We start from the raw sequence: 13,567 nt of genomic DNA, 5'->3' as shown, positions 1-13,567 counted from the left end.
GTGTTAACAGAGACAAAATAGCGAGAGTGAGGGGAGGGAACAGGCCAGCAGCAGAATGAGGGTATTTCTCAGAGCCAGGTGACTGCGTTGTCTATGGTGTGGTCCTTGCGAGGGACACGAGCAGGAGCACAGGTACCCTGGTGTCAGAAAAGGGTGGTCTCCTTGAGACAGTTCTCCCCGTCAGCCTGTGGCCGCGACTTGGTATTGAGAAAGAATTATGTATAAGCTGCAGCAAGGCGATTGGCTTGTGTACAGGGGGCAGTCTGAGTGTATTCGTAAAGGAAAATCTCCTAATTTGGAGGAAGCCTTACATGTTCCTTCCTCTTGTCTGGACCCTGATGTAAGTGGGACTGCGGAAAATGGGAAAAATGACCCAGTAACGTCTTAGTGTTGCAGCAGGTGACTGCCCAGCGAGTTTGCTGCAGTGCTGTGCCACATGTGGGATTAAAACTGAACGGTCTGCTCAGGAAAGGCAGCCGCAAAGGGAGTGGTGCATCTTGTTCAGAGCAAAACTTGGAAGCTGTCTTGTCGTTATTGATGGCAGCTTGGGGCTTCAACAGTTTCTGACTGACAGGAAGGAAACCTCTGAGGTGCTTAAGAGAAATAAAAAAGAACCAGAACAGCCAAATGCTGTGTTTGGGTTCCTAAAATGGCCAGTCAGAATCTGATTTCATCATCCCGAGGAAGATAAAAACATGTGGAACATTGAATCTCAGTTATTTATTGCTAGAAATTTTCCAGGAAGAACTGGTGAGATTACAGATGCTGCGGTTTGGTATTTTACGGGTGGAAAATGAGTTAAACCTTCCACCACACTGATATTTAAATGGTTTCTGTCTCCAGTCTTCGTACATCTGACTGTATGTGGTTCTCTGTGCTTGTCAGGCAGTTGTAGCTGACTGGTAATGACAATCTGTCTCTTGGATTTAGCTGTGTCTTGGCACTAACTGTTTGCTGCACAAGTTTCCCTGGTTTGATTCAGAGCAGATGTGTAGATCTGCTCTGTAGCTTCAGGAGAAGAGGGAGGTCAGTCCCCCATGAAGGTGAGTAAAGCCGGGTTTGCTCTGAGTTCAGCGCTGTTGCCGTGGGACAGGATATTCCCTCCTCCTTGGCTTGTTTGGGGACTGCTCCCAGCCCGTCCTGTTGCTGGGGGTAAGTAGCCTTTAAAGCTTGTGGGGTGATGGAAGTGCACACACCAGCAAATAAAGTCAGGTGAGATGTAGGTCTTGGCTGTACCGCAGCACTCCTTGAGCCATGTGGGTTCAGCTTGGGTATGTCACATGCAGTTTCTAATTATTTCCTTTTCTATGAGGTCTTTCTCCCGTGTTTTCTCACGGTGAGGCCTCCCGCCCCCGAGCAGAGAGCCGGTGCTGGCTACAAGACGTGGTGCACGCAGCACGTGTTAATAATGCAGCAGCACAGGGTCCTGTCACTGCGCATTTCCTTGCGAGGTCCCTGGATGCGTTAAACTTCCCAGTGAATTATTTTGTGTCCTCTACCAGCAGGAGACAAAATGCCGGCTGCTAGAGGACAGCAAAAGCATCTGAAACGCACGCTATCATTTTCTGCTTGTCTTCAATTAAACTGATTACCAGACTTCTTTGTTGTTCAGAGCTCAGACCATTTCACGTGCTGCCAGCACGTCCTTTGGCAACTGCGGGCGATGGGATTTCCTGCATTGTTGGAGCCTTTGCCACTGACCTTTGTGGTCGTTGTTCTGGCACTGCCTCAGCTCTGGCAGGGGTGCAAAGGGCATTATTCAAACCCTGAAATAAAAAGAGGAAGAATTGCTTTAAAGGCATCGAGGGCTCTTTGTAATCGGTGGCTCCTAGGGTCATTGCTGCAAAACGAGGGGGAATTGCTGGGGCTGTCAGGATAATTACTCCTTTTTTGATTGTTCTCATCCCAGTCTAGATGACAGTGGTGTGATTTATAGTGAGTCATAAAAATACGCCTTCCGTACAGCGTTAAGCTGGACTCAGTGGGGAGAAGCCTGCTTTTGGTTCTTCTCAGAAGGTCTCGTAGGTGCTGGAAGCACTCAGCTCTGCTCTTGAGGTTTCCTTGGCTCCCTACTGGGGGGCTCCAGAGGGCTCCAGTGGAGGTTGTGCTGGAGCCCTGTTGCAGCCGGTGCCGTGGACACTGATTATAGCAGTGTTTGAGAAGATCTTTCTCTCCCTGCTGCTGGGGAACAGGCACTCCAGAGGTACAGGAGCCATCTGCCTCATTGCAGGGGAGGGTGCGTAACCCGTTCCTGCAGCCGGCCCCTGTCGCTCCAGTAAATCATTTGCTCAGCCTGCACCGGGAGCCTTGTACCTTGAACCTGCTGAAGGTCTGGTCCTTGGCCGGCTTCGATAACAGAGCGGTGCTGCTCTCTTGCCCAGTTTGGGAGGGAGGGCTCAGTGCACAACTCTTTCTTTTCTTCCCCTTTCCATCTGGAGCCTTCCTACCTTCACTGGGTGCCTGTGGTTGGTCTGGAAACAGCCGGCCTCATGAGGATGTCTCCGGGGGACTGACGTGAAGGGCAGATGAGGTCTTTGGAGTAAGATCTTTGGAATACGAGTCAACTTCTACATTACTGATTTACCGGATTTGTATGGTATCATGCAGCTTCACTTAGATTGTCTGGAGCGAGATCTTGTACTCCATGTGCTGTCGTAGGACAAATGCCAGAGTGCTTGGCTTGGAGTAAGGGCTTCCTAACTCCAGCCTTGAAATCCAGCAGACTGAGGTTACCAGGAAAGAAGAGGCCTTCGCAGCATTAGGCTGCGGTGCGACAGGGCCAGCCCAGGGAGATGAAATTCCCCCCAGTTGAGCCACAGCTCCGTGAAGGAACCCGGCCTCCCAAGGGTGACTCTTGTCTTGTGTTCCTTTGAACCTGTAAATGAACTTGAGCATGAAACGTGAGATGTAACGAGCCTCTTTGTTGTTGGGACTGAAAGCCCAAGCTCTCTGCATTGTGTGCTGGTGCTGAGTTTAAGCTATTTTCTGCTGGGGAAGTAAATTGCTCCAGTGGACAACCCGGGCACGTGACTCCAGGGGCATGGTCATGGAAAGTTGGCTCAGTTGTCATGTTTATTTGCTCTGATATAACTTCTTATGACACTGTCATGCAGCTTTTTCCAAGGCTGCTGGAATGTATTGTTCTTTATTTTTTCCCTTCTGCTATTTTTTTAAAGAAGCAGTATCAGAGAAACTGTATATAACGTTGACTTTTTTTATTGTTGTTGTGGGTAATGGGTTACAGGCTTCTGCAACCGACTAGAGCTTCTTCTGTTTTTCCCCTTTTTATAACAAATTAGCATGGAACTCCTCTATTATTGTAGCTGTAGCTCAGGATTATGATTTATAGCGGGAGGAACTAAAATAGATGTTGTTATTCCATTCTGATGGAATCAAGTTTGCGTGATTTCAGTCTCAACTTGTGCCTTCTTTTTCCTCTGGGGAGGGAAGTAGTTGCTCTCTTGCCTTCTGCAGGGCTGGGTTGCTCAACTTCTCAAGTGGTTTCTCATCTGAGAAGGTGTCAGATAGATTTGATTTGTTCCTATACGGAGAATGATGGTGTTTTGTTTCTCTCTCCCCCTCCTGGAGAGCTCAAGTGCTCATTACAGTAAGGGAACAGCCCTGTGTTGGGTGTAAAGGTCAGGAGTGTTTCCTTTCACCTCTCCAGCCAGGAGTCAGACTGATGTACGCAAGAGGTGGCAAGAACTCTTTGCAAGCGGAGCTTTTGTCACGGTTTTAATGCGTGAGACCTACAGACCAGTCAGTCCGTTCTGCGCAGAGGCTGTAGGTTTCTCTGCGTGGGTTTAGCACAGCTGATCTCCTCTTTCTCCAAAGAAGCAGAAACTGCTGTTCCTGCATCCCGCCGTCTCTCCCGGTTGCTGCATGTGGGAGACCTCTGGTACCAACGGCGCTTTGTATCCTGCTCTGTGACAACACGCTTATTTGCTCACCTCCCGTTAAATGTTTCCAGCGTGAATATCAGGTAGTAACAGAATATTTTGATGGGTTTTTTGGGTATGTTCCAAAATCTGTTTTAACAGCTCTTTCCGTTGTTGCAGGCAAAGGGGGAGAAGGGCATCTGAATACCCATGAGTGAGCTGCGATGGATAACAAAGACTCGGAAGCTGAGATCCACCCTCTGAAGACCGAGGACGTAAAAGCTCAAGAGAACCATGAAAACTCTGTGGAGAGAAGAATTATCAGCAAACAGTCGTCGCAACTGTCTCGGCTGTCCCGGTGGCGCACTGCCGCCTTCTTCGTCTCGTTATTTCTGTGTTTGATAATTGTGTTTGCTTTCTCCTTTATCATTCCTTGCCCGGAGAGGCCAGTTTCAGAAAGAACATGGTTCCGAAACTATGACAATGCAGGTGAGCTTACTGCTTCAGAATGAATATTTACCAGTAGTTCTTCTCCTTTATGGGCCATGAATTTGAATTGTGGACCTCTACCTAAGCGCAATCTGGAGCCAGGCCTGCAGGGATGCTGCCCTTGGGAGCTAGAGCTGTGAATACCTGACCTGGATAAGCAGTGGCCCGTCGTAATTGGAGTGGCCTTCCAGGAGGTGTTTACAGGATCTGATGGAGAAATTAGATGCTGCTCCGAAGCTCTAACTAGGTAGCAGGCTGGCCTCATTAGGTAAAACAAAAAAAAAAATGGGGAAGGATATCTGGAAATAAATCTTTGTTGAAGTCTGGGCTCTAAACTGTTCCCTTGAAATTTGGGCTGGGGTTTGGGAACTGTCAGGCATTCTCTCTCTTGTCAGTATGACTTTCTATATTTTCTCCATGGCTCACAAGAAGGGGAGAAGAGCAATTGCATTGTGTTGCTTTTTAATATATATATATAAATTACAGGAATGTATAGTTTCTTTATTTGGCTCTTTAGCCTGGGTACTGCTCCCTGGTGGCTCAGTGTTCGCTTCTGTGAAAGCTTTTCTGTAATCTTATGTGCAGTGGGTGTGTGCTGGCTGTGCTATAAATGCAGATAGCGCTCACCAATGGAGACCGAGCTTGGTGTATTAATGCAGAAATCCCAAGTTCTGCTTCTTGGAGCTGAAGAAGGCTACTTTTAACTGAGAGTGAGAAAGATGGCATGTCCGAGGCTGAGTTTCATGGGTTTGGGTTTTTTTGGTTTAGGTTGTTTTTTTTTTTATATTTCAGGAATAGCAACCGCATACCAAGATTAGAGTTGTATTTTTTCAAAATAGTTCACATTCTGGCAGCTTGGCTGTAAAAAAAAAAGACCAATCCTCTGGGGGATAGCAAATTTAAAAAATCCTTTGGCACTAACTTCCAGTCCTTGGTACATCATGTAGATGGCTTTTTTAAATTTTGTCCTGATGTTACACTGTCAGAAATGGAGGCAGTGAGTAGGTCTCTAGGAATTTGTGTTTTGCTCCAGCTAGTTCTGCTGGTGGTTGAGACAATCCTCACCAGCTTGTGGTCTCTTTTACAGTGGCCTACCAGTTTCTGGCTATAGAAGATGTGAACGAAGACAAAGTCCAAGACGTCATCTTTGCTTTCAAAGCTAGCAACGGCAGCAGCAGCTTCAACAGATCCTGTTTGGATGAAGGTAGATGATTCAGAAATGGAAAACCTTGTAGCCAAAGGACTGTTCTTTCTCTTACTCTTACTGTTCTAATTAGTGAGGCTGCTGTGGGTCTCGGGGAGAAAACTGGGTTAGCTGGGTGGGGAGAGGAACAGGGTGAGTGCCAGGTCTTGCGTGGCGTGGAGCAGCAAGGGTAGGTGTTGGCAGCGCTGCCTCTGACATCTCTTCTCCTCAGGTCTGCCTTCTCCGTGCGCCTCTGTGGCTGCTGTGTCTGGCACGAACGGCAGAGCGCTCTGGGAGAGGCCCGCTGCCGAGGAAGTCGAGTGGCTGCAGTGTGGCTTCCAGCAGCTTGGGGGGGCCGAGACCCCGGGTTGCCTCATCGTGGGGAAGCCAGCATCTCTGACAGCAGTGGACCTGCGGACGGGTGAGTGGGGATACAGAGGATGGTGCTGCTTGCTTGCCTTGCCCCACAACCTTCAGACCTCGGAGGCTGGGGATGTCAGCGTGACACGACGTGAACAGGGGGCGCAGGGTATTTATTAGCTTGAAAACCTTGCCAGAGCCACACGCTGGGCTGTTGAGAAGCACCCATTCTCTGAGCCTCTCTGTTCCAAAGGCTGGACTCTGTTGTGGTGGTTTGTGCTGGCCGCTGTATTATAAGACCAAGGTTTCGACAGCTTTTGAAACAGGAGGAGCAGTCACTACCTGTGATTGTTACTTTATACTCCCAGGAGTTGGTCAGAAACCTGCACGTGCAGTGTTTCTCAGTCAATTGCTTGTGAGTGTGCGGAATGCCCGCAGTGGCAAGAGGAGTGGGAGTTTTGTAGGAATTCATGATTTGAAAGTCATCAGGGTGAGCCCTTAGGATAAGGACTCGCCAGTCTGCTTCAGCAGTCCAGGATTTTGCCTGCTTACCCTGGAAAGCCTTTCTCATTTCTGAACCTAGTGGAGGAATTCATCATCATCTTGCCTGGGATGGAGTGATGATAAAGAGTGCCTGTACTTCTCTAGGAACAGGGCAGTCACCATCTCTTGCACCTTGAGCCCTCCTCGCTGATGAAGACTGAAATACATTTCTGTTTTGGGATCACTGTTTTAAAGGTTGTAAACAACACATGTTCTCCTGTGGAAATGTGCCTAGGATCCCATCCTCTGTATCTGGTATTGAACCCCTCACACCTTATTCTCCAAAAACAGAGAGAGAGAAATAGCAAGAGCTCTAAGGAATCTGAGAAAAATCTAGTGTAGCTTTTAATTTTCAGTGTAGTTGGAAGCATAGACATGCAGAGCTGGAAAGCTGCTGTACCAGCTGAGATATCTTAGCACCATTTCCGTCATCAGTAAGCTCTAGCACATTTATAGACTATTAATGAAGTCGTTGCTTTGAGGTCAAAGTGTAGAAAGGTGACTGCTGAGCCAAAGGCGTGTAACTAAAGACAGCCGTAAAGAAGTAGCACAAGTGTGGAGAGAGGGAACCAGGCTAAGCCACAGGTCACAGCAACAATACGGTAAGAAAACACTCCACAGATAGAAATTAAGAGCAAGAGATGAAAACCTGATTCAGGTGGAAAAGCGAGTCACCCAGAAGCTGGCCTGTTGGATACCTTTTTGTGATGAAGCAGGTTAAAAAGAGTTTCTCAGCGTAGTTGACTTTTGCTGGAGGTTAGGAGGGTAGATCAGAAAAAATATATTTAAATAGGCTGAATGTATTTAAAGTGGCAAAGTCTGACTTGCATCACATTGCACTAAAAACAGTAGTGAGAACAATCTTTAACTGTTAATGATTCATCGAGTAGAGGATTGGCGAGATTCCAGGGCTGTCAGGCTGCCTAGCCTGGGCCCGCTGGAGGACTGAAGGAGAGGTAGGCAGATTATCATCTGAAAGTGTCTGCTCTGGTTTTGATCTTTAAATGCTGATAACAGTTAGTGCTTTTCTGTCTGTTTGTGTTAAGTCTTGCTTTCTTCACTGCCAGAATAAGTGACCTGAGCAAGCAAGACAGAAAGTGTAGGAGTGCGTGCTTTTGTTTGCGTGGGACATCTAACATTCCTCCCTATTTATCTTACAAGCAAACTGGGGCAAAAGTGTTTAAGATAAGCTGATCCAGGTCAGAGCAAAAGTCTGTGTAGCTGCATGTTCCATGTCTGCCAGGGCCAGAAACAGAGTCTGGAGGAAGAGGACAGGAGTAATTGTTTTGTTACACCTTCTCTCTTTACCGTATCCTCCAGCTCTGTGAGCCCTGCGAGGACTTCTGGTCTCCTAAGGGATATGGCGGAAAGGGCACCACAGTGATCAGATGTACAGAGTTGCTTCTGTGCAAGAAATCACTAAATTAAACAGAACTCCAACCTGGAGAATGTCTGATGGGGAGAAAAGTCTGTGTCCTCTGCAGCTCCTTGAAGTGAGAGCTGAACACATTCATCTAAGTCCTAATTTTATTATTCCTTTTGGACCAAAAAACCCAAACCTCCAACCCTTTCATCCAGGCTAAGGCTAGATTTGCTGTCTAGACTCTTGTTTCATTTCCGTCTTGGCCTCTGTTGCCGGGCTTCTGCAGTGACCTCGGGCTCTGAGGAAGCACCTGGACGCTATGGATGTCAGACAAGATAGTCCCATCTACTGCTGAAGGTGCGGGATGGGACTGGATTCACAGTCGTGTTCTTTGGGGGTTGTTTTAGAACATGAAAGCCTCTCAAGTCCTTTTTGTTGAATCCATCTCACCATTACTGTTTCTGTTAAGTGAGACTGAATTTTTAAGAGAGTAAAATGCTTCCTCCAAAACTATATCTACTGCCTACCCTGCAAAGAATAGAGCATTGAAATGTGGATTTCATCAGCTTGGTCTTATTATTGTAGCTTTGGACTGTGCCGAAGCCAGGATATAGTTATTTATAACTTATGTTCTCTCCTTCTTCTGCTTTCTTGTTTTCTTTGGGGGTAAAACTCTTTGCCTTCCCATGATTTCCTAGGGGCACTCTTCTACTTCACATCTGTTGTCATAGTAACAAATCCAAGTATTTTTTTTGGTGTCTCACTAAAAGCTTTGGAGGAATCTTACTGGAAATACAGCCCGCCTTAAATTATGGCACATGGTCCTCAGTCTTCAGTGCAGCTGCCTTCCTGACAAAGAACAGATATTACTTTGCATTCCTGAAATGATAATTGCTGTCTGTGATACTGTGTAAAGGGGAGGGTAAGTGTTTCCCTGCTGAGTACCTAGTTAGTCGCTTAAGTCTTCCTTAAGAAGAAAAAAAACCACCGGTCTTCCCCCACACACCCCAGATTCCACTGCAGATTCCTTTGGGCAGTGACTGGAAAGTGGCCAGCAGCCCTGCGCAGAGCGTGTGAAGCAAAGTCACCCAACTGGCCTGGAGCTGTGGAAGAGAAACTCCACACACACACAAACAAACACTATTTTTTAAACCCCCAAAGCTGTGCTGCCTCTGTTTTCAAACAAGTTTGAACGTGCTGTGTGTATTCTTTGAACAAGGGAGAGGTGGGATGTGGCCGGTCACGTCAGCGTGGAACATCTGCAGGAACATCTGCAGGAGGCAAGTTGCAGCAAAAAAGATTCTGTCGGGAGTAGCTGCAACGCTGTGATCAAAATTAAGCTGCTTTATGGTCTTAAAATGTCTGCGCAGCTTTTTAAGTACGCAGCAGCAAGACTGGAGATCACAAAAAATGATTCTCCATGCTATGGACGTGCTGGGAGGCTTGTTAATCCAAAAGGCACGAGAAAAGCGAGTTGTCCTTTGTGCCCTGGGGATTGGTTAGTGCCCAGGGGGTTTGAGTGCATTTGTGCACGCAGCTAGACTTGCTTTCCAATAAAAATTGAAACTGTGGACACTGGGACTCATCTGAAATACGAAAATGCAACCAAGTACCCCATGATGCGCGTAAATGTGACGGCTTTGTGGTGCGGATGGGCTGTAAATGGTTGGCTACTGCAAGCTACTTGGAGGAGCAAGGGCCTTAAAAGCCTTTCAACCTAAACAGCGTTTTAGTGAATGTTTCCCAATAACTCTTCTAGGGGAAGTTCAGTGGAAACACTCCAGTGACTTTGGAGCTAATTATACTGTGCTGACTCCGGTGTCAGTGATTCCAGATGTGGATAGTGACGGAGTTCAGGACCTGATAATCTTTTTTGCTACAGGAGATAAGGTATGTCACTCTGAAGCTGTGATAAACCGGGTGGCCGGACCACAGGGGGTGGCAGGAATCCCATTTATTTTGATCTTGTAGTCTCAGAGGAATTATCCAGAGGCCTCTGATTTCTGTGCTTTGGGGGTGGTATTCTTTCCCACCTCGCAGAGCTGTACTCTCAAATCAGTGGAAATGTTTTATCGTTTAAAAACAAAACCAACCAAACAAAAAGAAATAGCCCATCAGGAATTCCTCCCCCTTTTCAGTGTGCGCTCCTTCCTGCCTGTTCCTGGGCTCTGTGTGGAGTGAGCCCGGGTGAGATGAGCTTGCAGTTTTCTGCGACTCTGCTCAGAGAAGCAGAAGGGAACAAACCCTGACAGGTTTGGCTCTTGGATCAAAGCCCGGCTGACAGCCAGCACTTTTGTACCAGCGCTGCCCTTTTCTGATACCCTGCCTGTGGTCTGCCTTGCACAGCTCTCTCCTCCTACTGTCATTGCACTGGTTAGTTCTGACTTGGGTTCGTTATTGCAACAGCTGCTGGTTGTGTTACCTCCATTCCAACATTGCTTTTCCCATTCCTTAGAGGGGGTAAGTCATTTCGCTAAAAGTGGTTTTACACTAAAACGTCGGCATCTGTGATTGAGTGGTGCACCGTCACCTGCATGCGCAGTCTGTCCTGTTTAAAGCATAAAAAAGTTATGGTTCCTTGCAAGTCTGAGGGGAGGAGTGGGAGCCCCGTGTCCTTATACCCGTCTTCCATAAGCCAGTGGGGTTTTGCTGTCCAAGGCGTTGTTGCTGCCAGAGTCATCAGAAATTCTATCCCCTCCGACTCCTACGCTTCCTTTCTGTTTTCTTTCCTTCTTGCTTTTGCTAGTTATCTCAAGACTTCTTTTTTTAATTTTAGACAGCCAAGAAATGTTTCAATGTAGCCTTTGTTCTGCAAGAGTGCCTTTTGATCTGTTTTCCATTTAACCTCTCTAGTTATCTTGGTATGAAATCCCTTCCTCCCTTCGGATTTGGCAAGCGCTCTGTCAGCTTAAGTAAAAGTATGTTCTTTTTTGAGAAATCACCCAGAACACAGGGTGCTCGAGTGGAGTTCTGCAGCTCAGAAGAAAGCAGTCTCGTTGGAAAGGAGACTCAGAACTTAAGTAAATTGGCTTTGTTGCTAGCAAAGACTGAAGTTGAACATTACGCTGTACTGCTGTTTTCTGAACGGCAGAGCTTTGAGGAGTCTGTGGTGAAGGCTCTGTATGCAGGGGCTTTAGATGTGACAGCTTTTTCCAAGAGCATTTTTGATCCCTTCCTGCTGCAAGCTTCAGCAGATACAACCAGGAGAACGCAGCATTTTTCAGGATACATCGCCCGTGGCAGTGGAGGAGGTATCGAGTACTGCAGTGAGTAAGGGGCTGTGTGTTCTCACAGCTGTTACTGTCCCAGGACAGCTGCTGAATCAGTGCTTGTGAGTAAAGGTGAAGCTGGTCCACGAGAGCTGGTATGTGTCTCCTCCCAGTGCAGGAGGCTGGGAACAGCTGGTGGATGTGTTGCTGTACCCCTTTAGCTGTGTTCTCTGCAGCAAACTGCCCCTTATTCACCTGCCAGACTCTTCAGGCTCACTTTGAGAGCAGCGAATTTCCTTCTCTTGCCTGATCCCTCCCTCTCAAGGAAGAGGGAAGGGTTCCTGCCTGACTCAGCATCTCTGATGGATGCTGTTTCTCTTGGTCTGATGTTTCTCTTTTCCCTGGTGTACGTTGCTCTCCTCAGGCCGTTACTGTTGCCTGGATTTTTGATGTCTGATTTTACCTTCATTCTCCGGGTGAAATGGTTTTGGTGGATTCCATTGCCCTGCACAAAGAATATAAAGAAACCTGTCAGCTCTTTCATCCCCTTGGACTCATGTCAGCCTTTGGAGGGGCAGATTAGGGCACATAAGATATTTAGCAGAGCTACCACGTGAAGCCAAGTTGCCCGTGTGTCCGTAGGCTGCTCTGTTTCTGCCTTTAGGTCCTCTGCATCCTTGTTGCTGCTCGGTAGGTTCGAATCGATCACCGCTGTCCTTAGCAGAGCTGGAGCTTGCTGTTCAGTGGTCCCAGCCTGCAGGGGAGATGGTAAAATCTTAGGGTGAGCGGCTGTGCTCGGAGTGGTTTTCAAACTTGCAAATATAGTCACAGCAGAGGTGTTATCTAACTCATGCCCACACCTCCAAAACCAGGGCGAGACATTTCACCCAAGCCTGTGCTGTTGCCATTCAGCTGCTGTTCAGTACCAGCTGCTCAGAAGCTTTGGAAAATACTTGAGTCGAAGCAGTAACAGTGCGATGTATCTGTAACCCTTTAATTAATTAATTTATTTATTTTTAATCCCTCTGCGTAGATTAAGACCTTCATCCATTCAGGAAAAAACGGCAAACAGATCGGCTCCACTGGAAGCCTGAGCGTGGATGGGAACGCTCGTTATGTCAAGCTGAACCTAGACTCTTCCTCCTACTTCCTTTTCTATACAGGTACGGTTCTGTTTGCAACTTTGGTCTGCGAGAGTGATTGTAACTGTGCAGTCAGGATTGCTGAACAGTTGTCTGAAAGAGTGTTTTGCATTCTTAAAACCTGTGTCATGCTTTCAACTAGCGGAAGAGTTATTCAAGGCCAAGAGAAGGGGGGGCTTCTGCTTAAACGTAGATTTGTTACGTACTGTAGTAATTTTATTTGAAAAGTGTTGAGAATAGAAGATTTAAGTAGTCATTCACAGCAAACGATTACTGCGGAACACTTGGATTATGGACAGATAAGATGTTAAAAGCATTCAAAAGCAGGCTTGAATCTCAAAATGCCACTACAACTCTATGATGCAAGCCCTAAAAATATAGTTGATCTGCCAGATCCGGAAAATCTTAGGGTTCAGAGCAAGGACAGGATAACTTATCTCCCTAATTCTTGCTTCTTTTTTTTTTTTTCCCCCCTCACAGAAAACTCTCTCTATGCATATTCCCTGAAAGATCTCTACAGTGCAGTGACTGGGATGGAAATTAAGCTTCCTGGCCTTGGGCAAGATTCTCAGTGGGAGAAGAACATCGACTACACCACGCACCGCTTATCCCTTCTCAGGTGTGAGATTATGTCTTGGTTGCTGTCGGAGTGGAGGGTACCAGGGTTCCTGACAGGAGGGCCCATTGTTCTTTCCTGGCTACGTGGCTTTTGGACTAGGAGCTCGGGGAAGGGGCTGGTCAGGGTTTCCCAGGGAAGGAAGGAAAACAGGCTGGGGTTTCCTATTTGTGTTTACCGTGCAGGGAAAAAAAAACAACCACAAAATCCCACAGTAAAACCATCTACAGTCTAAAAAGCATAATCATTTCTCTGTCTTTGTTCAGCTCTGGAGACATTCGTTACCTGGCAAAAATTCCTGGGCGATCACGGGAGAACATCTTGGTTATAAACTCGGAGATGGCTACACTGATCAATGCACAAAATCTTCAGCCTTTGTGGATGCTCAACGTGTCCCGTGTTGTGAGGTAGAGTTACTGGTGCAGATTGGGTGTGACATTTCAGGTTCCCAGCAACAGGGTCTTGGCAGATGCTCTTTTTTTTTTTAACCCCCCATTTGAAACACCAGAGCCTGCTCTGCAGTCATGTCTGAGTCGTGCTTATTGTGTCATTTGTCCTCTGCCAGCAAATGTCAGGTGCTGCTTTAAAATAAAGGAGCCCAGAGCTTTGATTCTTCTTTCTGTGATTCTGATTCTTCTTTCTGTTGTGATACAATTGTCTCAGGGCTGAGCTCAGAGTTGGGAGTGGTTCCAGGCTAACCTAACGCTGTAGCGGTCAAGTCTCTTGCTGAGGCAGCTGTGGGAGGATAGAGGCTGCTCTGAAAGAGGCAGGTATGCCCAAGCCA

At 47.1% G+C, this 13,567-nt stretch overlaps 1 protein-coding gene across 1 annotated transcript in view; it reads left to right on the top strand.

Moving 5' to 3' along the window:
* The first annotated feature begins 4,061 nt into the window (after positions 1-4,061).
* Positions 4,062-13,567, top strand: part of ITFG3 (integrin alpha FG-GAP repeat containing 3) — an 11,010-nt gene continuing 1,504 nt past the window's right edge. Inside the window, exons 1-7 of the mRNA XM_009877342.1 lie at positions 4,062-4,367; positions 5,455-5,571; positions 5,783-5,971; positions 9,576-9,706; positions 12,059-12,188; positions 12,648-12,786; positions 13,050-13,190. Coding sequence (XP_009875644.1) covers positions 4,103-4,367; positions 5,455-5,571; positions 5,783-5,971; positions 9,576-9,706; positions 12,059-12,188; positions 12,648-12,786; positions 13,050-13,190 — 1,112 coding nt within the window. The 5' untranslated portion in view covers positions 4,062-4,102. The remainder of the gene's footprint in view (positions 4,368-5,454; positions 5,572-5,782; positions 5,972-9,575; positions 9,707-12,058; positions 12,189-12,647; positions 12,787-13,049; positions 13,191-13,567) is intronic.

This window comes from Apaloderma vittatum, unplaced genomic scaffold, assembly GCF_000703405.1.
Source record: "Apaloderma vittatum isolate BGI_N311 unplaced genomic scaffold, ASM70340v1 scaffold29439, whole genome shotgun sequence".
Classification (NCBI taxonomy): domain Eukaryota; kingdom Metazoa; phylum Chordata; class Aves; order Trogoniformes; family Trogonidae; genus Apaloderma; species Apaloderma vittatum.
The sequence above is the reverse complement of the archived record's forward strand: the minus strand, read 5'-3'. Positions and strand labels throughout refer to the sequence as shown.